The 25,429-nt window shown below is 44.8% G+C and overlaps 1 protein-coding gene across 1 annotated transcript in view; it reads left to right on the forward strand.

The window, feature by feature from the left end:
- Window positions 1-18,919: 18,919 nt before the first annotated feature.
- pth1r (parathyroid hormone 1 receptor) overlaps window positions 18,920-25,429 on the forward strand; it is a 186,753-nt gene continuing 180,243 nt past the window's right edge. Inside the window, exons 1-2 of the mRNA XM_055228263.1 lie at window positions 18,920-18,932; window positions 19,037-19,068. Coding sequence (XP_055084238.1) covers window positions 18,920-18,932; window positions 19,037-19,068 — 45 coding nt within the window. The remainder of the gene's footprint in view (window positions 18,933-19,036; window positions 19,069-25,429) is intronic.

Genomic DNA, 25,429 nt, shown 5'->3' on the forward strand with positions numbered 1-25,429 from the left:
CAAAAGCCATGCGTAAAGCTGAGTCATTATCACCTCCCTGACAGCAGGTGGAGTTCTGTGAGCTCAGCTTTGATATGTCAAAACACGCATCCAAACCGTGTCCAGTATGTGGGTCAGTGTCATGGAAGTGCGTATCTGATGCCGCCACAGACAGGGCATTGTCCTTGTAAACAGAAACCAAATCCCGCTGAGCAGCTTGCTGGTCCCTATCCGTAGTCTGTGTAGTGGCTTCCCTAAGCAAACCTTGAGGCCGCGGTGACAGCCAGAGTGGGTCCTGGGCTGTAGCTTTGTGACACGCTGGAAGTTTATTGAGGACAAATAGGCTGAGATCCGATATGCGTTTGTTGTTGATTTATTTCGACGAACACGCAGGCACACGGAGCATTCAGCAGCGCAGCAGAGAAAATAGAACATGAATTGACATAGATGGATGTAACAGGTTATGGCATAATAGGTAAATGGAAACAAAGCTTGTGGTCAACAAAAATTACGGCTACTCAGCCCTGACTCACGACACTGTGCCCCAAGCAAGTGTTGCCTTTTCACACGTACGTGCATGCGCACCTGCCCATGTGAGCCCTGCTCCCTTGGCTCTCAACCAATCACACACACTCACAGAGCAAACACTGTGCACCCCTCTACCTGTCTCCTACAGTCTGCATGGACTCAATGAGAGCTTTCATTCTAGTGAGCTCTGAAGTAAGACTATCCACCTTTGAGGATAATCCCGCAGAGCGATCCCCTTTGCTACAATTAAGCAGAATAGGGGAAGCGCCAACAGCAGAGCGATTTCTCACCACCTTCCCGCTCATTGGCAACTGGGTGTCCTGTATATCAGAGGGCGCCAAGGTCCCTGCTCCTCCAAGCGGCCAGGCGGTCAGCATGCAGGGATCTAGGCATAATGCGGCAATTCATGCTTGCTTGAACCGAACACGGTTCTAAAATAACAATGATAGTTTAGTCGAATGCAGCAGTAATCAACACAAAAGTCAAGCTGAAATGGCAACAAATACAAACCAGCTCCAATGAACCTACTATTCAAATCTAATAGAAGTAAACAAAAATAACTCCAGATTTCTGTTCAGCACTGTAGCCAGGCTGACAAACTCCCACACTGCTAATGAGTTCACTGCTAATGACTTTCTTAAATTCTTCGATTACAAAATTACAACCATTAGAGACAAAATCAACAAAGCTACTCCTAAAATCAGCTCTAAGCAAATCCAATCTGTAATACCAATATCCCACATAGATCGTCTAATAATATTAGATAAATTTACTCCTGTTGATGAGGTAGAGATTACCTCAGCCATCATGTCGTCCAAACCATCAACCTGTATGCTCGACCCTATTCCAATCAGACTCCACAAAGAAGCCCTCCCCCAATAATAGATTCCATCCATAACATAATAAATATGTCGTTAGAAAATGGCTACATTCCTCAGTCCTTTAAGTATGCTGTGATTAAACCCCTTTTGAAAAAACCTAACCTAAATCCTGATGAACTAGCCAACTACAGACCTATCTCTAATCTTCCCTTCCTCTCAAAAATTCTAGAACGAGTTGTGGTGAAACAGCTCTGCAGGACAATAATATATTTGAAAAATTTCAATCTGGATTCAGAGCTCACCATAGCACAGAGACTGCACTGCTTAAAGTAACAAATGACTTACTACTAGCTGCTGATAATGGGCTGGCTTCAGTCCTGGTCCTACTGGACCTCAGTGCAGCGTTTTACACCATTGATCACAACATTCTACTGCAGAGGTTAGAATATGACATTGGAATCAGAGGGACCGCCCTCAAATGGTTTAAATCCTATCTATCAGATAGGTACCAGTTTGTTAGTATAAACCAGAGCACCTCTCCCTGTTCTAAAGTAGCCTGTGGTGTTCCACAAGGATCTGTGCTGGTCCAATCCTATTTACTCTGTATATGTTGCCATTGGGTAACATTATCAGAAAACATGGCATTAATTTTCACTGCTATGCTGATGACACTCAGCTGTACTTATCAATGAAACAAAATCAGACTGATCAAATAGATAAACTAAGTGCCTGTGTGAAGTACATCAAAACCTGGATGACCTTGAATTACCTGCTCTTAAATCCTGAAAAAACAGGGGGCATTGTCATTGGTCCCAAAGGTCAAAGAGATTCTCTGATTCTCAAATAATCTCACTCGACAAAGTGAGTATAGCTTCGAGCCCTACTGTAAAAAATCTTTGAGTCCTATTTGATCAAAATCTCTCATTCACAGCCCATACAAACCTAGCTTGTAAAACCGCATGCTTTCACCTGTGAAATATAACTAAAATTAGAAATATTTTACCTAAAAACGATGCTGAAAAACTCATCCATGCATTTGTTACTTCCAGACTTGATTACTGTAATTCTCTGCTCGCTGCCTGAATCAAATTCAAAGTCCTCCTCCTGACATACAAAACCCTAAACTGTATGGCCCCATCCTATCTGCAAGATGCTATTGTCCCGTACCAGCCAAACAGAGCACTTCACTCTCAGAATGCAGGACTACTACTGGTTCCTAGAGTGTCCAAAAGGACAGTGGGAGGGAGAGCATTCGTTACCAAGCACCTGTGCTATGGAATCAACTCCCTGCTGATGTTAAACAGGACCCCACAGTCTCTGTATTTAAGACCAGGCTTAAAACCTTCCTCTTCGGTATAGCTTATGACCAGGTTACTTAGGGAGTGACATAAAACCTGTGATAAGATAGGCTGCAGTAGGAGATAACTAGCTGGGGGAAGTATGGCAACCTGAGCACTATCCTGCTTCCTCCTATTTTCTCCCCCTGTGGAGAAAATAGGAGATCAGATGCCCTGATGACAGCTGGACCATCTCCTCCTCCCCGCCTGGCCCTCCTCCACCCGCTTCCCTCTCCTCCTCGCCTGGCTCTCATCCTCCTCGCCCGGTCTTCCTCCTCCTCGCCTGGCCCTTCTCCGCCCCCCTCCCTCCTCCTCGCCTGGCCGATTTTTCTTGTTTTGTCTGATTTTTCCTGTTGTTTGATTTTCCTGTTTGTTTTTGTGTGTAGGCAGCACGGTGGCTGAGTGGCAGCACTCATGCCTCACAGCAAGAAGGTTTGGTTCGATCCCCGGGTCACCCAGGCCTTTCTGTGTGGAGTTTTGCATTTTTCTCCCTGTGTCTGGATGGGTTTCCTCCGGGTACTCCGGTTTCCTCCATCAACCAAAACATGAACGCCCTTCGAGACAACTGTTGCTGTGATTTTGGGCGTTACAAAAATAAAATGAATTGAATTGAACCCAGTATTGCTTCCAACAAAAAATGCAGAAACTACTTACCATAGACTATCTTTGTGAAAACATGCACCTCACTAGTGTCGCTCCAGGTATTCGCCAAGGCCCGTGCAGCTTACGCAGCCCCTGAGGAGCGAGTCACACTTGCTACCTCGGCTGTGATATACTTCAATCACAGGTCATGGAACTTTGAGCAATAAGCTGCCACCAAAGAAAGTGGGAAAACAATTGTGGTACGAAATAGTATCCGCGAGTGGCCACAACACACTCGACCTAAGCGAGAAGAAAAAAGGGACTGTGCTTCTGTAACTATAACTGTATCACCGAGTCACCAACAGGTCATAGCTGAATTTGTTGTTATTACTTCTCGACCAGCCATGGTTCTCGACCGGAAAAAGGTGGTTTGCCCTCTCCGGGTGGGTGGTGAGTCTCTGCCCCAAGTGGAGGAGTTCAAGTATCTCGGGGTCTTGTTCACGAGTGAGGGAAGGATGGAGCGTGAGATTGACAGGCGGATCGGTGCAGCATCTGCAGTGATGCGGTCGCTGTATTGGTCCGTTGTAGTGAAGAAGGAGCTGAGCCGGAAGCACCCTTAGGGATAGGGTGAGGAGCTCAGTCACACGGGAGGAGCTCGGAGTAGAGCCGCTGCTCCTACACGTTGAGAGGAGCCAGCTGAGGTGGCTCGGGCATCTGCTCAGGATGCGTCCTGGACGCCTCCCTAGGGAGGTGTTCTGGGCATGTCCCACCGGGAGGAGGCCCCGGGGAAGACCCAGGACACGCTGGAGGGACTATGTCTCTCGGCTGGCCTGGGAACGCCTTGGAATCCCACCGGAGGAGCTGGAGGACGTGTTTGGGGTGAGGGAAGTTTGGGAGTGCCTGCTTAGACTGCTGCCCCCGTGACCCAGTTCCAGATAAGCGGAAGAAAATGGATGGATGGATGGATACTTCTCGACCTGCGCAAGCGCAGTGCATGAACCACCACCACTGGCAGTCGGAAGGGTTGAAATAGTATCAATTTTTGAGATTGTGCCCTTGAGCAAGACACTGTCTACTTTAATGTATGGCCCAATCTGTTTGTGTGATTGAATGGTCTAGTGTTGTCATGATATTAAAATTTCAAACTCCTTTTCAATTTTAAGGAATAGACTTGATAGTGATCTCGATACCACAATGATAAAAACTCTCTTTTGACACTGTGCTGTTCCCCATTAAATTTTGTTTTCTATTCCCAAGTGGCCTTATATGTGTGTAATCCCTGTCCAGTAGGTTCATAGTGGTCCATGGGTGTATACTAGTCTGTGGGTCTTATACGAGTGAAAGATATAGCCCAGCTTTTTAGTATTGATACCAGAAAAAATTAGAATTTAGTTTCAATACTAGTTTTAGTATTGATTTGTGCCTTGTTTTCAATTCTTCTGATAGTTCTAGAGTGGTTTTATACTGACGTTTGCAGATGAGTGCATGTCGTCTCACTCAGAGCCTCAAATGTCCAGATTTTACTGTTGGACTCACAGACACAGACCACATTCTAACTCTCTCATATATTACTTGTAATTACAGGGGCCTGTGCAGTTACCGTAAATTGTGTCACCGCTGTCATATCCAACAATAATTCATGTGTTTGGGAGGTTCTGCTGCCAGCACAATGTCTCCACCAGGGACAGAAGTGTGGCCTGTAATTAGGGGGTAAATGCTGTGCTGAGCCTGACTGTGGTGTGCAGCGTCTCCAGAGGACTGGTCAGGGTCCGGATCTGTGCTGTCAAACACTGGCCCCAGGATGACCACACATGAAACACAGGGAGCATGTCTTCATTGTTTTAGAAAAAAAAATTAAAAAGGGGTATTGTATGTACCATAATTATAATGTCATAATGTTCCCTCATCAGAAACACGGCTGAAGAAGTCACCTGTGCAGTGTGTTTGAGCACTATTCAAACACTCCATACAGTGAGCAAAGTTAGCAATTAGCATTTTTTTCAACTGAAAAAATGTGAATGGAAATCTGCTGCTGCTGCTGCTGCTGCTGCAGAGAAATACAAACAGAGGCTAAAGACTCTAGAGAGGCTAACAGCTCTGTACAGGCTAACGGCTCTGCACAGGCTGACAGCTCGAGGCTAACAGCTTGAGGCTAACAGCTCTGCAGAAGCTAACAGCTTGAGGCTAACAGCTCTGCAGGTTTAAATAGGAAGTCACTGAAGCTTTTTTATTAATTCATTATTATTATTCATTATAAATAATATAAATAAATTATATAAACCTTTATATCAGTGATGTAGTAAATCGAATGTTCAACTATTATCTTGGTGGACTCCCTTCTACAAAAAACGTACTTAGACCAGATATAACTTTTACAATTTGCATATACAAATTGTGTTATGTTATATTTTACTATTTTAAACAAAATAAAAATGTGTTACATAATATATCTGAGCGACAGTACTTTGCCTAATACGACTTGAGTGTCCCAGTCTGATCTTTTACTGCGTTCTCTTCTTCAACAGTTTAAACACTACAGGACAGGATCCTGTTACTTTTCCAGCCACTTTTGGCAACTGGCCTCTCCTCATTTTTATTTAGTCAAAGAAACTGTCCAGGAAAGTCCAGTAGCCCTGAGGGATTCGAGTTTGAATTGGAGCCAACAACAAGGAAGTAAGTGTTAGCCGAACGGTGCAAAGAATGGCAAGGGACCAAATCCTTGTGCTAAACAAACAGAGCAGTGTATGGCTGTATAGACGAGCGCCGACTCAAATAGTTTCCCTATTTTATTTATCATGATGTGATGAAGTGGGACTTGGAAACTTTAGGAATTTTGAAAAGTGAAAATTTGGCCTCTGGACGTCTCCTTTGGATAACACAGGGGGGCATTACAGAAGGGCTGTGAGACCTGCAGAGCGTGATTTGATTAGCGGTTAGCAGTGACACAACATGCTAGTTTCTGGTTCAGGTGTTTTGTGCAGATGGGCTTTTAAACAGTAATATCTGTGTTTTGCTCTGGGACATTTGGAGTTTTGTTTTATTACTAAGACACAACTCTCTCTAAGTGACTCATTTTATGACATTTAAATGATCTCAGAAAAGCAAACACATTCCTGCGTTTACTTATTTAGAGCTAGACTTAAGTTAGCAGGATTGTTTACTTAATTCAATTCAATTCATTTTATTTTTGTAACGCCCAAAATCACAGCAACAGTTGTCTCGAAGGGCGTTCATGTTTTGGTTGATGAGGGAAACCGGAGTACCCGGAGGAAACCCATCCAGACATGGGGAGAAACATGCAAAACTCCACACAGAAAGGCCTGGGCGACCCGGGGATCGAACCAAACCTTCTTGCTGTGAGGCATGAGTGTTGCCACTCAGCCACCGTGCTGCCTACACACCAAAACAAAACAACAGGAAAAATCAGACAAAACAAGAAAAAACGGTCAGGCGAGGAGGAGGGAGGGGGGCGGAGAAGGGCCAGGCGAGGAGGAGGAAGACCAGGCGAGGAGGAGGAAGACCAGGCGAGGAGCAGGAGAGCCGGGCGAGGAGGATGACAGCCAGGCAAGGAGGAGAGGGAGGCGGGTGGAGGAGGGCCAGGCGGGGAGGAGGAGAGGTTCCAGCTGTCATTGGGGCAATTATTTAGAGCTAGATTTATTTAGAGCTAGACTTAAGTTAGCAGGATCAGTTAGTTATTTAGAGCCAGACTTAAGTTAGCCTGATTGTTTACTTATTTAGAGCTAGACTTTAGTCAGATAATTTAATTATATAAAGCTAGACTAAAATTAGTGTGATTGTTGACACCACCAACACCACTACCAACACCAACAACACTAACACCACCAACACCGGTGTCAACACCACCAACATGAACACCAACAACACCGTCACCACCACCAACATCATCAACAACACCATCATCAGCAGCGGTGAAGGTGGTGGTGGGTTGGGAGGTACTCACCCGAAGGGAGAGATACGGCTGTGTTCTTCTATGGGCAGTAGCGTCGGTCCAGATGTTATGTGAAAACAGGGTCAAACGATGTCATTACTAAAAGGGGCTTGAGGTGACGTGTGACTCCTGAGCTCTGTAAACAGCGACTGAGTGATTGTTTTAAATGAGTCAATGTGTGAGACAGTTTGAGGTGTATACTGGGTAAATGGAATTGCAGACTTCAGGCTGGAGTGGGCAGCAGAAGAAGGGGGCAGCAGGAGAAGGGGGCAGCAGGAGACGGCAGGAGGGGAGGGCAGCAGGAGAGGGCAGGAGGAGGGGACAGGAGGTGGCGGCAGGAGGAGAGGGCAGCAGGAGGAGGGGGCAGCAGGAAGGGGAAGCAGGAGAGGGCAGGAGGACGAGAGGGCAGGAGAAGTAGGGGCCAGCAGGAAGAGAGGGCAGGAGGGGATTGCAGGAGGGGGCAGCAGGAGGAGAGGACAGGAGGAGGAGGGGGCAGGAGGAGGAGGGGGCAGGAGGGGCCTCCCTGTCGCCCCCTCCTTGTCGCCCCCTCCCTGTTGCCCCTTCCCCCTTTCCCTCTCTCTGTTGCCCTCTCTTCGTTGTCCCCTCCCAGTCTTGCCTGCCCTGTGCCTCTGTTTCAGAGTTACTGTGGCTTCTCACTGATGTCACTGATAAATGTCTATTGTTGCTGCTTAATGGTCCAATATTACACAAAGTGTATTATTGCTTCTTCTTCTTCTTCTTGTTGAGCCTCTGAAGTTGTATTTGAAGTGATTCATGTTTGAGAGATCTTTAATCTCTTATTTTTAAGACGCCATTTTGTCGATCTACCCACATTTTCACCTCCATCGGTAGAAGCCCACTGTGACGTTTGTGCTCACTGCGACTTGCGCGCCCACTGCAATGTAGGCGCCCACTGCGATGTACATGCTGTGATTTAATATGTGTAAATTATAACATAATGATCCATGAGGGTCAGAGATGAGAACTATAGAGACACAAGCACAACAGGGCTGCTTTAAGCCCTGTTCTAATGCTGTTTCCTCCTCAAAAACATACCTGGAGTTGTGTTTTGTTTCATTCATACATGTTTGAGTAACCCTTTATTATTAGTCTGTCTACATTTCCAGCTCAAAATGCTTGATTCCTCCTTGTGATGTCACAGAGTTTTCAAGTTAAGAGCTCCTTTTACCTTTAGACAGGGTAAATCAGAAATTACTTCTTGACAGTTACTTTTTACTCTTACTTGAGTAATTTCTTGGACCACTACTTGTACTGTAGTTTGAAGTGGGACCTGGCTCCAAATCCGCCCCATAACTGCTTGCCTCGATGAGCTTCATTTGGAGTCGAATGCTGTGGTGACGTCACACTCATTTAGTCCACTTCTTTATGCAGACTTCACTTTTATTTACTTTTGTTTCCCCAAATACTTTTTACTCTTTCTTGGGTCACTTTGTACTTTTATTTGAGTATTATTTTGAAGTAGCATTACTTTGACTTGAGTACATTTTTGTCTCCTCTACACCTCTGCCCCAGATGATACTTTTCAAGACCATATTCGCCCGTGTGTTTTGACGTTCAGCTTCATCTCCTAAAGACACAGGTGGATTTAGAAACTTCAGCAGGAAGATTTAACAACGTTTATTTAAAGAGGTGCAAAGTGCAAAATGATGGTTCAATCAGTCGATGAGTTGAGAGCAGGGTGTTTGCCATGGTCCATGGGCTGAGCAAGAGTAGCAGAGTCCAGGGAGCGTGATCACAGAGATATGTGGACGATCTGGCGCTGAGTGTCAGGTCCTGGCTCCTCTTATCCTCCCCAGGTGCAACTGATTGCAGATTAGCTCTAGGTGTGCATGGGAGGAGCCAAAATCTCCGCCCCAGCTCCAGGCTCAGACACAGAAGGGAGGGGAGAAAGTACAAAAAAGGGCAGAACTGACAGGGATCTTGACAGGAATGAGAGTTTGTAAGGACACATTTAGCATCTCACAGTTTTTAAATAACATAATTTTCTCCACAAATAAAATCTTCAGTTTTATTCTGCAGATAAACATCTAACTCTGTAGCTTAGATCTGTGCAAACATGTTCTGAAATGTCTGTGTGTGTCAGATGCCCTCCATGTGCGTCACACTTCCTCTTGGCTGGCCTGGGAACGTCTTGGGGTCCTACCGGAGGAGCTGGAGGATGTGTCTGGGGTAAGGGATGTCCGGGAGTCCCTGCTTAGACTGCTGCCCCCATGATCTGTCCCCGGATAAGCGGAAGAAAATGGATGGATAGATGGGTAGACTTGGTTTTATCCTAGTCCTGGTTTAGATCTGATTTAGACTTGGTTTGGTCCTAGTCCCGCTTTAGTCCTGATGTAGACTTGGTTTGGTCCTAGTCCCAGTTTAGTCCTAATGTAGACTTGGTTTGGTCCTTCTCCCAGTTTAGTCGTGGTCTCGTCCAAGTTCCGACCCAATTTATCATTAAAGAGGAACTATGTATCTTTTCTGGTGGGAGGGTCCATCACTAACTTGTCTCCATGGAGATCATGTTGCTTTGTCTGAAAAATTCCATAGTATGGCATTTAATCACATCTAGCTTGCATTTATTCAGTTATCTGAGTTTTTATTGTTCAAAAATTCCAGAAAAACACACATTCTTACTGTGAGTGGGGTTGCCTCTCCACAGATCTGACCTGTAACGTGACCTGATGCTTGTCTCCATGGAGATTTTTATATTTAATACAATATTGTTGAACATTCCAGGCAAAGCAACTACACCCCCACCACCAGAAAAGTTAATTAACTTTAAAGCATAGCATTATTTTGCAGAATGAAATTTGTTAAAGAGGGGATATTTTTCCATCCATCCAATTTCTTCCGCTTATATAGGGCCGGGTAATGGGGGCAGCAGTCTAAGCAGGGACTCCCAGACTTCCCTCACTCCAGACATGTCCTCCAGCTCCTCCAGTGGGACCCCAAGACGTTCCCAGTCCAGCTGAGAGACATAGTCCCTCCAGCATGTCCTGGGTCTTACCCGGGGCCTCCTCCCAGTGGGACAACCCCAGAACACCTCCCTAGGGAGGCATCCAGGAGGCAGCCTGAGCAGATGCCCGAGCCATCTCAGCTGGCTCCTCTCAACGTGTAGGAGCAACGGCTCTACTCCAAGCTCCTCCTGTGTGACTGCGCTCCTCACCTATTTCTAAGGGTATGCCCAGCCACCCTGTGGAGTAAACCCATTTCGGCGGCTTGTATCCGCAATCTTGTCCTTTCAGTCATTACCCAAAGCTTATGACCATAGGTGAGGGTAGGAAAGTAGATTGACTGGTAATCTAGAGCTTTGCCTTCCGACTCAGTTCCTTCTTCACCACAACGGACCGATACAGCGACCGCATCACTACAGATGCTGTACTGATCCGCCCGTCAATCTCACGCTCCATCCTTCCCTCACTCGTGAACAAGACCTCGGAATACTTGAACTCCTCCACTTGAGGCAAGGACTCACCACCCACCAGCAGAGGGCAGGCCACCTTTTTCCTGTTGAGAATCATGGCCTTGGATTTGGAGGAGCTGATTCTCATCCCAGCCACTTCACATTCGGCCGCAAATGGGCCAGTGCCTGCTGCAGGTCCTGGCTCAATGACGCCATCAGGACAACATCATCTGCAAACAGTGGAGATGATATCCTGTGGTTCCCAAACCAGACCCCCTCCAGCTGCTGTTTGTGCCTAAAAATTCTGTACTTAAATATAGTGAACAGAATCGGTGGCAGAGGGCGGAGTCCAACATGCACTGGAAACAGGTCTGACTTACTGCCATCAATGCGAACACAGCTCCTGCTCCAGTTATACGGGGATCAGACAGTCCTTAGCAAAGGGACCTGGACCCCATACTCCTGGAGCACCCCCCAAAGGACACCACGAGGGACATGGTCGAATGCATTCTCCAGGTCCACAAAAAACATGTGGACTGGTTGGGCAAACTCTCATGAAACCTCGAGGACCTGATGGAGAGTATAGAGCTGGTCCAGTGTTCCACAACCAGGACAAAAAACACACTGCTCCTCCTGGATCCGAGGTTTGACTACCGGTCAGATTCTCCTCTCCAGAACCAGGTAAGGAAAGGAAAAGACCATGTCCCCAGCCTCCCCCACGATCAGGGAGAAGCTGTTCCGGAGGTATGAGTTGAAGACTCCCCTGACAGAGGGCTCTGCCAGGCGTCCCCAACAGACACTTACGATACGCTTGGGCCTGCCAGGTCTGTCCGGCTTCCTCCTCTGCCAGCGGATCCAACTCACCACTAGGTGGTGATCGGTTGACAGCTCTGCCCGTCTCTTCACCTGAGTCCAAGACATGCGGCCGGAGGTCAGATGACACGACAACAAAGTCCATCATTGACCTCCGACCTAGGATGTCCTGGTGCCACGTGCACTGATGGAAACCCTTGTGCTCGAACATGGTGTTCGTTATGGACAAAATGTGACTAGCACAGAAGTCCAATAACAGAACACCACTCGGGTTCAGATCAGGGAGGTCGTTCTTCCCAATCGCGCCCCTCCAGGTGTCACTGTCATTACCCACATGGGCAATACAGTCTCCGGTCGGCGCACTGTCTAGTACCCTTCCCAGGTACTCCAAGAAGGCTGGGTACTCTGCACTGCTGTTTGGCCAGTAGGCTGCCACAACAGTGAGAGACCTGTCCCCGACTCAAAGACGCAGAGACGCAACCCTCTCGTTCACTGGGAAGAACTCCAACACAAGCCAATGAGCAAGCTCACACTAGCTCACCGCCTCTCCCCGCGGGTAACACCAGAGAAATGGAGAGACCAGCCCCTCTCAAGGAGTTGGGTTCCAGAGCCCAAGCTATGCGTGGAGGTGAGGCCGACTATATCTAGTCGGTAACATTCAACCTCCCGCACAAGCTCCGGCTCCTTCACCCCCAGCGAGGTAACATTCCATGTCCCCAGAGCCAGTCTCCATGTCCGGAGAGCCGGTCGTCGAGGCCTCCACCTTTGACTGCCTCCCAGATCTTTCTGCACCGGCACCTTACAGATTCTCCCATGGGTGGTGGGTCCATGTGAGGACGGCCCCACATCGTTCCTTTGGGCTGAGCCCACCCAGGCCCCATGGGGAAAGGCCTGGCCACCAGGCGGTCGCTGCCGAGCATTCACCCCAGGCCTGGGTCCAGGATTGAGGCCCGGTGATGCCGGTCCGGGCGACGTAAGTAGCCTTGATTGTTCACTTGACATAACAGGCTTCTGAGCTGCTCTTAGGTCGTATTCACACTAGCACTGGTTAGTACGCTTTAATCGAACTCTAGTTCTTTTGGCCACAAAGTCTGGTTTGTTTGGTCAGGTGTGAATGCGCAATCGAACTCTGATACAGTCCAAAAAAGCGAACTCTGGTCCGCCAAAAAACCTAGGTAAGTGAACTCTGGTACGGTTCGAATGCATATGTGAACGCCAAGCGGACCACAGGCCACTCCAAAGACAGGAAGCGGATTACATGCAGAGCATTCTGGGTAAATAAAACCAAAACAAACATGGGTGCAAAGCTAGCGGAGTGGAGAAATGGCTCGTGGTCATTACTATATCATTACTAAAACCTGACACCACGCCATTTTGTTTACATTTCCCTGTGGAAAAGAAGTTGCGTTGTATTGACCAATAGACGAGCGGCGTTTCTTCTTCATGTTTTTTTTGTCTCGTTTCCTTCCATGGTTTTTGGTACAGCGCCACCACATGTGAAGGATTAGACAAGCTTCTCAAAAGGTTTGGTTCGTTTGACAAAAAGCAGTGTGAAAGCAAACCACTCCAGTTGAAACTGTTAACAATGTTTCAATTTTGGTCCCGAATCGAACCGAATCTACTGGACTATTAGGTGTGAAAATGACATTAGTCTGACCCGTCCCTCTAGACCTGTTTGCCGTGGGTGACCCTACAGGGGCATGAAGCCCCCGACAACATAGCTCCCATCATTTGGGTGCTCAAACCTCTCCACCCTGTTAAGGTGGCGGTTCAGGGAGGGGGGTATTCTTTTTTTTTTTTTTAATCTTTATTCCATGTTCTAGTGCTGTTGTCTCATCAAAAACAGACTGAAGAGGTTTTAGTTACCAGTGCAAGCCTGTACAAGGCTCCACCCACAAGCCTATGTCACCCATGCTCCCACACGGCAATTGTTCCTAAATATAGAATAACATGATACAAACTGTACACAGCAACTTGACAAACCTGATGTGATGTGCAGTAGTTTCATTAGTGGGATGTAGCTTATTGTGTTGTGATATTGCTCTGAAGGGGGAATGACTTAGCACCATGATCTGCCCGTTAACATAAGCCTTATAGTATGGCAGTGGTAACATTTAGTTTGGGGCAGCCCCTCTCCTCTATCTCCCACTGGGCTATAATTGAATTTAAAATGAAAAAAGAAAACACAGCAGTTCTCCATTAGGGTCTAATAAAAATATAATTGTGAATCCTGGTTTCCGTGTCTGTGAATAGATCTGAACCCAAACACCTCTGGACTTGTTTCTTTGTCTCGAGCTTTGGGCTGAAAGCTGAGCTTCTAAAGTGCCTTATTCTCCATAAGGGCTGTGCAGGAAATGGCTTTGGTCAACCACAGCTTTGAGTGAAAAAACTATGCTTCGTAATGTTCCGGAACCCAGTGTCTCCGACACAGCCAGAGAGACTATATATAAACACACTGTTCTAATGCTGATTTTACTTTGCGTGCAAAAAACCCTCAAAAACTCAATGTTACGAGGTCACTCTGTGGATACACTTCAGTGTGTGCCTGTTGTAATGGAGCTCAGCTCAGTGCAAACTCTCCATTCACTTTACCAGGGACTTTTCAAAAAAAATCAAATAATTAAAATTAAGACAAATTAAGACTTCAAAGGCATTATGGAGGCTAACCAGCTATGTACTAACCAGCTACATGCTAACCTACAACATGCTAACCAGCTAAATGCAAAACAGATACGTGGTAACTAATATCCATAACACAACAGTCCAAATAGCACATTTAAAACACAAGATCCTGTGAACTGTTTTAATAACTTTGTGGTTTCTAAAGCTTCAAAAACAGATTTTAAAAGTTTTAAGTTTTAAAAGTACAGGTCTTGTGCTGTTAGTTCCACGTCACTGATTAGCCCTGAGCTTTAGACTTTTAATATTGTTTTTTTTTTTTTTTTTTTTTAAACTTTGGTTATTGTAAATTTTAAATTCCCTGTACCTGATTTTTTCCCATTTATTTAAGAAAATGTGTCCTGCCCCAGCACAGATGTATCGTATAAACAGCTCTTGAGGTGAAAATAAGTCTGCTGCGTGCTGTCTGAATCTAATTATAAAGCATTTTATTGTCCAAGAATCAAGAAGTGGACGTTAGCATGCTAGTTGTTGTTAGCTGTACAGTCCTGGCAAAACTCCATTCTGGTCTCGTTGTGGAAAGTTGTGAAAAGCTCTTAGAAAATGGTTTAGATATTCAGAAAAGACAGTAAAATCTGGTACAGCACCTTCACGTCTCTTATGAAACATCTGTGTACAAAGTGACAGCAGAGAGCCCAAGATATTCATCAGTTCTTGCACAAAGTGAAGCAGTTATAATGAAGCTGATTGTTTCTAGCATTGCAATGATTATATTAATGACCAAAAGAAACACAAACATAAACTTCCATTTTTATTTCATTATTTGTGTTTATTATTGGAGGGCCTCAAAGAGATTCTGGAAAACCATCCGACGCCTCAGGAGGGGGAAGCAGTTCTTCACCAACAGGAGACCTGCTGACCTCGACTGGGAATGTTGTCGGATGGTGGAAGGAATACTTTGAGGATCTCTTCAATCCCGCTGTATTGTCATCCCAGGAGGAAACAGAGACAGACTCGTTGGCAAGCTCCTCTGTGGCAAGGCTCCGGGGATGGATGAGATCCATCCTGTTTATGGTCTCTGGATGTTGTGGGACGTCTCTGCAACATTGCGTGGCAGTTGGAGAAAAAGGTCGCACCCTTTGCAGGTGGGTGACGAGTCCTTGCCTCAAGTAGAGGAGTCCAAATATCTCGGGGTGTTCCCAAGAAGTTTATCAGTGAGGGAAGGATGGAGGTTGAGATTTACAGGTGGATCGATGCATCGTCTGCAGTGATTCGCTTACTGTATCGGACTGTTTTGGTGAAGAAGGAGCTGAGCTGGAGCTGATTTACTGTTCAGTCTATGTTCCTACCCTCACCTATGGTCATGAGCTTTGGGTAATGACTGAAAGGGCAAGTTTCCTCTGCAAAGTGGCTGGGTGCTCTCTTAGAGATAGGGTGAGGAGCTTGGAGTAGAGCTGCGTGTTTATGTAATGTTTTTATTGTGTTTGTGTTCTTGTGTTTTTGTAGTGTTTTTATCGTGTTTGTTCTTGTGTTTGAACTGCTCAATCAAGTTGCCTCCTGGATATTAAAAACAAATTATACTGATTGACAGATTATTAATCTGTGTTATAATATTAATTAGAAAAAATGAGGTCATCCATCAGGCTGTGAAGTATTGATCCACTTTTGGCTTTGACATTTAATCAAATTGACACAAAAATGAAAGGTAATGAGACGACATCTGAACTCAAACTGAAGCATCTGGTCACTGTTTCGATCAGTGTTTGAAGTGTTGTGGTCAGTGTTTCTGAAGTGTTGTGATCAGTGTTTGAAGTGTTGTGGTCTGTTGTGGTTAGTGTTTCTGACTGTCCTAAAATATTGTGTGCTTTTCAAAGCTAAACCAGATTTGCCTGAATATAACTCTGTGTTTACCTGGTTAAACATATGGCCCATTAGATGTTTAAATTAGAAGTGGATGTTTTGCCAAAATTTAGCTCTCACAATATTAACTTTTCAGCACCAGGCAAACACCAGCTCACAGCCACTCTGAGCCCGCGGCCCCTCTCAGCCCACTGTCCCTCAGAGCCCTCAGCCCCTCAGAGCCCTCAGCCCCTCTGAGCCCCTCTGAGCCCCTCTCAAGCCTGCCCGCAGCTCCCCTGAGCCTGCCCTCAGTCTCTCTGAGCCCGCCCGTGGCCCCTCTGAGCCTGCCCATGACCCCTCTGAGCCTGCCCATGACCCCTCTGAGCCCAGAGTCCCTCTGAGTCTGAGGGCCCTCTGAGGCCTCACTGAGAGCCCTCTGAGAGCCCTCTGAGCTTGTGACCCCTCTGAGGTCCCTCTGAGGTCCCTCTGAGCCTGCAGTCCCCATGAAGTCCCTCTGAGACCCCTCTGAGCTCGCTTTCCAGAAGGAGCAGGAGGGGCAAGGGGAGCAGAAGGGGCATGGGGAACAGGAGGGGCAGACGCTGAATGCAGGAGGGGCACAAGCATTACCCAGAACCCCCCCTCTGCAGACATCAAATATTGTCTTTGGTAACTACAGTGGTCCGGGGACTAAAATATTGATAATAGCACCATATGAATTCTGCTCTTGACATAAACACTGTTAGAGTGGTCAGATCCATTGACCCATTGGCGGTGCTGTCGTTGTGTCCTTGGGAAAGACAATTAACTCCCCTATCTTCAGTGTCTGTGTACACTGGTGTGTGAATGGGTTTGTGAATGTGTGTGTGTATGTATGTGGGAATGTGTGTGTGAATGGATGAGTGTGATGTAAAGCGCTTTGAGCCTTGAAGGTGGAAAAACGCTGTATATAAAATCTGACCATTACCACATGTGATAGCAAGCCACAGGGGTGTTGCTTCCCAACTGGTAAGACAGGTGTTAGCTGGGGAGCCCAAAGTGAATAGGGGGCCTGTATTAAGTTTGTCGTAAAGGTTGTCTGTCACGGCCATGGGGCCCGGGTTAAGTTAAATTCAGTGATATTATCCTGCTTGTTTAATGTGCGGTGTTCCATTTGTATGGAAGCTTTATTAGCCCACACAATGCACGATGCACTGACAACACAACCAAGACAAACTGGTGCTGGAGTTAAGTGGAACAAAACAATTAATCCACTTTTTTCGCTGTCACTATCACTGTGAAGATATATATCCCAGACCCCCCCCCTTCCCCACAGGCACTAGGCACTAGGTTTAGCAGCTCTATTTCCAACTTTAAACTAAAGCTAGACTAGTACCAACCTGGACTAAACCTGGACTGAACCAAGACTGAACCAGAACTAAATCAGGACTAAACCAGGACTAAACCAGGACTAAATCAGGACTGAACTAGGACCAAACCAGGACTGAACCAGGACTGAACCAGGACTGAACCAGGACTGAACTACAATTAAACCAAGACTAAACCAGAACTGAACCAGGACTAAACCAGAACTAAACCAGGATGAAACCAGGACTAAATCAGGACTGAACGAGACTTAAACTGCACAGTCCACACTCATGTTGTGAATATGATGACGTGAGTTGTGTGTCATTATGAAACAACTGTCAGCTCTGTCTTAAATGGTTTCGAAGCTGAGCTCTGGTCATAAAAAGAGCATGTTTTATTTGGCTGTTACCTGGACGGTCCACATATTTATTTAAATCTATTTATTGTTATGGTTTTATTTTCCATTTGATCCTGTCAGCGCTCACAGATGCTGCAGTGATCCAGACTCTAGATAATGTCCTCTGTAAATAACAAAAGTCTTACTGTCTTGTTACAGAAAAATCGAGCTGTGCCTGTAGACTCATATTCTGAAATGCATGCGGCTCCTGTGTATCTGTATTAGTTAATCTTCTGTCAGATGTTAATGATGTTGGAGTTCTTTATAATGAACTAAATCCTACTTTTTAAACAATTGTCAGAAAAATTGCAGTTAGAATTTTTAATCAAAAATGCTAATGACTTAGCACTTGTGGCGTCAAATGATTTTACCTGCCCAGCCCATCCAGCACAACAAACAGGTCCAAAACACAACAACCACAGGTCCACAACACAACAAACACAGGCACAAAACACAACAAATACAGGCCAAAAATACGACAAACACAGGCCCAAAACATAACAAACACAAGTGTAAAACACAACAAACACAGGTCTAAAACACCGGCCCAGAACACAACAAACACAGGCCCAAAATACGACAAACACAAGCCCAAAACACAACAGACACAGGCCCAAAACATGACAAACGCAGGTCCAAAACACAACAAAGACAGGTCCAAAACACAACAAATACAGCTCCAAAACACAACAAACACAGTTCCAAAACACAACAAACACAGGTCTAAAACACAGGCCCAGAACACAACAAAGACAGGCCCAAAATACAACAAACAGAGATCCAAAACACAACAAAGACAGGTCCAAAACACAACAAATACAGGACCAAAACACAACAAACACAGGTCCAAAACACAACAACAAATACAGGTCCAAAACACAACAAACACAGGTCCAAAACACAGTGGAGACTTGGAACATTATTACCCCATGCCTCAGATTCAGACGGACCTGTATTACCCCATACTCCAGACTCAGACGGACCCTTTTACACCATGACACACAGATCGCAAACTGTTCAAATGAGAGTGGTTAGGGTCCTTGTCCTATCTGCCCCCCTCTCTCTTTCTGCCCTCTCCCTCTATCTGCTCCTCTCTCTCTCTGCCCTCTCTCTCTATCTGCCTCCCCTCTCTATCTGCCCCCACTCTCTTTCTGCCCTCTCTATCTGCTCCTCTCTCTCTCTCTCTGCCCTCTCTCTCTATCTGCCCCCCTCTCTCTCTCTGCCCCCTCCTCTAAAAAAGTAACAGCATGTTTCAGTTGGTGAGATGAAAATAGAACGCCTCTCGTCTGTGGAAGAGTCTGAATGTGCAGGGCTGGTAAACAGTGGCCATGTTTTTCCAGTCGTGGCTGTTTACTTAGCGTGTCCATCGGCGGCTGTGTTCTGTGTCCGTCGGCGGCTGTGTTCTGTGGGCCCATTGAGCTCGAGGACTGGACACTTTTGAGCATCCCAAAGTGAGAGAAAACATTGATGGACTGTGGTCTTATGGTTTTGTTGAGACTTGGCTGTGTTCTGTTTACTTTTTCATTTTAAGAATTGCTTTTTATATACCAACGCTGGAGACAATGTACCCAACAGGTTTAGGGGCTAGAAATGGACTTTTACCTGGAAAAGTTCACATGACAGGCATTGCTTTTTTCTAGTTTATAATATCGCTTCCTAGTTGAACATGGGCATTAGATGGAACATACATATGCATAATTTCATAACTGTTACCTAGCAACCATAATGTAAACAAGTGACAAAAATAAACAGCTCAAGTTTTATGATTAAACAAAAATGAATGACAACAGATTTATTTAGTTATTTAGTAAATTATTGTTTAAAGTAAAAACAAATATTTTGTGGAAAATGTATCTGTGTTTTAGATGGTAGATAGTTTTTTTTTTTTTTAGAGTTTTTGGAGTTTTGGGAGTTTTAAGGGTTTTTAGAGTTTTTAGAGTTTTTGGAGGTTTGGGATTTTTTAGGGTTTTTACAGTTTGGGATTTTTTTGTGTTTTGGGAGTTTCTGGAGTTTTTGTTCTAGCTCACAGAGGCAGAGAGATTCAGTTTTAGAACTCACTGCTGCCTCATGCATTTTTGTCCTTATCTTTTCAATGTTTTTATCACAAACTGATGTTAAATGTATTTACCACAGATTTTGTCCCACCAATCCAAGTAAAACACAGAAGAACATGAAACTGTCATGGGCTCAGTTTGTAAATGCATTAGGCTTGATACAGAGGCTAGTGTCTCCAGGCAGGTCTTCAGCTCTTAGGCTGATCTGTCTGTGTCAACTGGTGTTTATTTGCTATAAATCTATTGAATTTTTAGATTTATAAGGAGCCCAAATTGCATTAACAACAAGGAATAAGTCACACAATTTTATCATTTGCCAATTTATAGACTTAAACTGCCACAGAGTTTCTACCTCTGGGCAAACTTACTCATAAAATTCAATAAACACGTGTTGATGAAGCAAAATACAACTCCAGGCATGTGTTAGTCTTTATGTGTCCTGAGCTTCACCAGCGTCACAGCTTCATGGTCCTCTGATGAAGCTTGTTCACACTGTTGTGGAATTTCTAATGGTCAAGAAGTCTTAAAGATATAAGAATAAACAGAGAAGTTGTCTTGAATCAAAGGTCTGGTTTATTGAATCAATTGTGCACAATTGTCAAAGAGCTGTGTCCCTAACGGTGTCGTCTCGCCCTCAGCTGACAAATGTAAATAATACAGAGTATTTATACCACCAAAACAATCTTGCCAGTTTGGTCTAATCGAAGCGGCTTTGACGCCAGACACAAAAGACATAACAACATAACAGATAGTATTATGAAGGTTAGGTCAAAATGATCCATAGTAATACAAATAAAGATTTATGCTAAAGAATGCCATAACACCTCTTCCACCGCCACAGACCTACTCAACCCAGAGATGTGACAAAGATCCATCTGAGCCTCTTCTCCAGTCAACTTCAAGCATGTTAGCATTTAGCATGATGAGCATTTAGCATCATGCACTAAACTGTGGCTAATTCAAATGAAAGAGTTTTAATTTGCATAAATCAATTTGCTTTGTAAATTCTGAGAAAACTTTAATGTGGTTATGTTGAGCTTGTATGTTGATCACTTTATGTGGTTGCGGTCTCCATCTTCGAAATACAGCTGCTTCTATCACCCAGTGCATCTGTTTATTTTCTGTGTTCACTTTCAAAATAAGAAAATACATGAGCCATTAGCCTGTATGTTCAGACTTCACCTTCAGAATGTTACCCACTGTCTCCACTGACACACACACCCATCATAACCCCCTTCATTAACATGTGCAGAGCCGAACACACTTTATACAGTTTTTGAAAACACTGGGGCGTGGCTGTAGACTCAGACTTGTATCAGATCTGCCTTATTAAGGTTTTTTGTAAAGGCGAGCCGTGGCGTCTGGTCGTTGCCTGGTTAAATAATAAGTAGAACAATCATCGTTTGCGCTTTTCACTCGCATCCAGGGAGTCGCTTTCAGGCATCTCAAACATTGGAGCTGTCCTCGCATCAATGAACCACACGAGGATTTCATTTGGTGATTTATTAAAGACAGAGCTGGAAAGTAACAAAGACCAAAATGAAAAGTATTATGAGGAAGAGCAGTGTTAAAGCCTCAGTGTGTTATAATCACAGATTGTATGAAGAAGTGGACTAAATGAGTGACATCACCACAGCATTCGGCTCCAGTCAAATGAAGCTCATCGAAGCTAGCAGTTATAGGGGCCAATTTGGATCAGAGTTTCAACTGCAAGTATCATAGCAACCACAGAGCATAATATCTTATATATGTAGATTAGATATAGTGTATATTTTGTATAAGCAGCTCTGGAGGTCAACATAAGTCTGCTGTGTTTTGTCTGTGTGTAGTTATAAACTGTTTTACTATGAGAGGATCAGGAAGTGTGCAGTTAGCAGACCATTTCTTGCTGGCAATACTCGGCTTTGGTCTTTGAGAGTTGTGTAAAGTGCTTATGAACTCATCATGGTGAATAATTAGGATGCTGAGAATGCAGTGAGGTCAGTGAGGAGTAATTTGTCCTGTTTCAGGTACAGCGTCCTTAAGAACATTTTCCTCTTCTTCTTCTGCTGCCTCGGAGCCTACTCTGCACAAACACTCGTTGCATGAATGGTCTGGATGAGAGTTTGATTTATTTCACTTACATCTCTTGAGTTTGCTTCTTCGAACACTGTAACAAACCTGAACTCAGAACATTTATAGAAAATCTGCCCTTTTTGAGTTCAGGGGTCACTGCCCCGAGTGCTCCAATGACCACGGACATCACTGATACCTTCACCTTCCAGGCCTTCTCCAGCTCTTCTTTGAGTCCATGGTATTTCTCTAGTTTCTCATGTTCCTTTTCCTGATGTTCCCATCACTCGGTTCTGCAATGTCCACCACAACGGCTTTGCTCTATTGTTTATCCACCACCACAATGTCCAGTTGGTTTGCCATCACCATTCTGTCAGTCCCACAAGATCTTGGCTCGATCATTCTCCACTACCTTTGGGGGTGTTTCCCACCTTGACCTTGGGGTTTCCAGTCCGTGCTCTGCATAGATGTTTCTGTACACCATGCCCACCACTTGGTTATGCTACTCCATGTATGCTTTCCCTGCCAGTATCTTACACCCTGCAGTTATGTGCTGGATTGTCTCAGGGGCCTCTTTGCACAACCTACACCTTGGGTCTTGTCTGGTGCGGTAGATCTGGGCATCTGTCAATCTAGTGCTCAAGGCCTGCCCCCGTGCAGCCAGGATGAGGGCCTCTGTGCTGTCCTTCAGACCAGCTCTTTCACGCCATTGGTACGATTTCTTGATATCAGCCACTTCAGTTATGTTCCGGTGGTATATATATATATATATATATATATATATATATATATATATATATATATATATATATATATATATATATATATATATATATATATATATGTGTGTGTGTGTGTTGTCTTTTATGCATTTGGTTTAATGAATAAGTTAAATAAGTTTATAAATGTAAAATGTATTAAGAAGTTAAAATAAGGGTCTGTAATACTGTATAAATGTTTTGCATTATTATTTTATGATTAACTGTAGTTTAGATTAAAATATATATATATATATATATATATATTGCGGGACGTTTCCACTTTCGGTTTACCGCACCACTTCCGGTTTCCGGTCTAATGGAAAACGAGAGCGCGTGTCATCTGGCATGGGGCTAGTCACAATCTGTCGCCATCCACCTTGAAACTCGCACATGGCAATGCCGTAAGTTGTAAATATGTTAATTGATGTCTAGAGAGTTATATTTTTGTATTATTTAGGAAAAATATGAAGTTTGTTCAAAGATGAATGTATATTACGTTTGTGTCATATGTAGTTCATTCACTAAGAGCATGTTATTGTACCCTTACAGTTTTTACCGTTTGGAGAAGGAAAACAAAGCAACAAAACGTCCCCTGTGGTCCTGGTCCTTCTTCAGTGATTTATCTTGGTGTCATATTGATGACATTACAGTAAAAAGGCAGCATTTGATGTTTCATCGTGGTCAAAATGGCAGCCAGCACCAGATCTACAGCAACCAGGAGCAATATCACGTCATCATCTTTAAGCAGTGTTGCCCGTGCTCGAGCTAAAGCAGAAGCGGCAAAGGTGAGAGCATCATATGCAAGCAAGGAAGCACAGCTAAAAGTAGAAAAAGTGAAAATTGATGCAGAGCTAGAAGTGCTAACGCTAAAAAGAAAAGCAGATGCTGCAGTGGCTGAAGCAGAAGTGCTAGAGGAAGCAGAAGCAATTCAAGATGGGATTGAGGGCAGAAGATCAGTATCAGACAGAGCAAAGGAATATGTGCAGTCTCAAATGAACTTTAGTAAACCTCAAAGTTCCCCACCAGTGTCAACTGTCTATCACCAGGAAGTACTCCCAGATGCTACATTCATTACCTGGCACTCACCTGAAAATGACATTTTAGAGCTACCACCTATTAGCAGTAAGCCAGAGCTCAATAATCACGATACAGCTTTGCCCATTCAAAGTACATCTGGTCCTCCTGAAGTCGAGACTAAACCAAAAGTTGAACAAAATAAGAATGTTCTCAGCCCATTCTCCAACTCATTCACGCCTCACTATAATGCCCCTGCAAGCATGTCACATCTATCTGAGCCATTTGCACAATACATGGCACGTCGTGACTTAATCACTTCAGGACTCTACCAGTATGATGACAGGCCAGAGAATTTCAGAGCATGGTACTCCTCATTCACCGGCTCAACCACAGAGATCTGTCTCACGCCAACTCAAGAGCTTGATCTCATGACGAAATGGTTGGGAAAAGAGTCAAGTAATCAGGTGAAGCGCATTCGAGCGGTGTACATCAATAACCCCATAATAGCTCTGCAGAAGGCCTGGGAACGACTTCATGAGTGTTATGCAGCTCCTGAAATAATTGAAAAAGCGCTGTTTCAGAGACTGGACAGTTTTCCCAGGTTAACAGCAAAGGACAATGTGAAGCTGCGGGAGCTAGGGGATCTCTTACAGGAGATCCAAGGAGCAAAGGAGGATGGATACCTCACTGGTTTGCTCTATCTGGACACTTCTCGAGGAATTGGACCAATTGTCGACAAACTCCCATATGCACTTCAGGAGAAATGGATGTCACATGGTTCACAGTACAAAGAGGACAATCACGGCTGTTTCCCACCTTTTGACTACTTTTGTAAGTTCATATGCAGAGAAGCAAAGAAATGCAATGATCCAAGTTTCAGCCAGCAAAGTAACCAAGCATACTTGAAACTAGAAAGACCTAACATAAAGAACTTTACCTCTGCAAAACTGATTGCTGTGCACAAAACAAACATTACATCCTCTAACAAGGACATTAACAAGAACTGCCCACTGCACAACAAACCTCACTCACTCAATAAATGCAGGACATTCAGGAACAAGTTACTGGATGAAAGAAAGGCCTTCCTCAAAGAGAAAGGAATCTGCTTCAAATGCTGCGCTTCAGACACTCATCTCGCTAAGGACTGTAAATCTACAGTAAAGTGCTCTGAATGTGATAGTACAAGACACGACACAGTCATGCATCCTGGTCCTCCACCACGAACCAACAAGGCTCCCACCACCCCTGCTCAACAGGATGGCGGGGAGGGAGAAAACTCTGATGGCATCGAAGTAACTACAAGCTGTACAAAAGTATGTGATCCAGGTCAGTGGGGTCGTTCTTGTTCTAAAATATGTCTCACTAAGGTGTACCCTAAAGGTTACAAAAGCAGTGCAGTTAAGGCTTATGCGATCCTAGATGACCAGAGCAACCGTTCCTTAGCTAGGCCTGAATTCTTTGAACTTTTTAACACTAAAAACGAACCTGTCTGCTACAACTTAAGAACCTGCTCTGGCCTTGTAGAAGCATGGGGCAAAACAGCTGAAGGCTTTCAGATTGAGTCTTTAGATGGGTCAGTAGTAATACCACTGCCTCCTCTTATTGAATGTCAGGACATTCCTAACAATAGAAGTGAAATCCCAACCCCAAGCGCAGTATTGCACCAACCACACCTTCGGTCCATAGCAAAATACATTCCAGAGTTAGACCCAGAGGCACAAATACTCCTGCTACTAGGGCGAGACGTTTTACGTGCACATAAAGTCAGGGAACAAGTCAATGGCCCTCATCATGCACCCTTTGCCCATCGCCTAGATTTAGGGTGGGTCGTAGTAGGGGAGGTGTGTGTAGGTAATGCCCACAAGCAAACAGTTAGCTCATTCAAGACAGTAATTCTTGAAAATGGCCGCCCCACACTTTTCGGACAA

This window comes from Periophthalmus magnuspinnatus, chromosome 17 (genome assembly GCF_009829125.3).
Source record: "Periophthalmus magnuspinnatus isolate fPerMag1 chromosome 17, fPerMag1.2.pri, whole genome shotgun sequence".
Taxonomy (NCBI): Eukaryota; Metazoa; Chordata; class Actinopteri; order Gobiiformes; family Gobiidae; genus Periophthalmus; species Periophthalmus magnuspinnatus.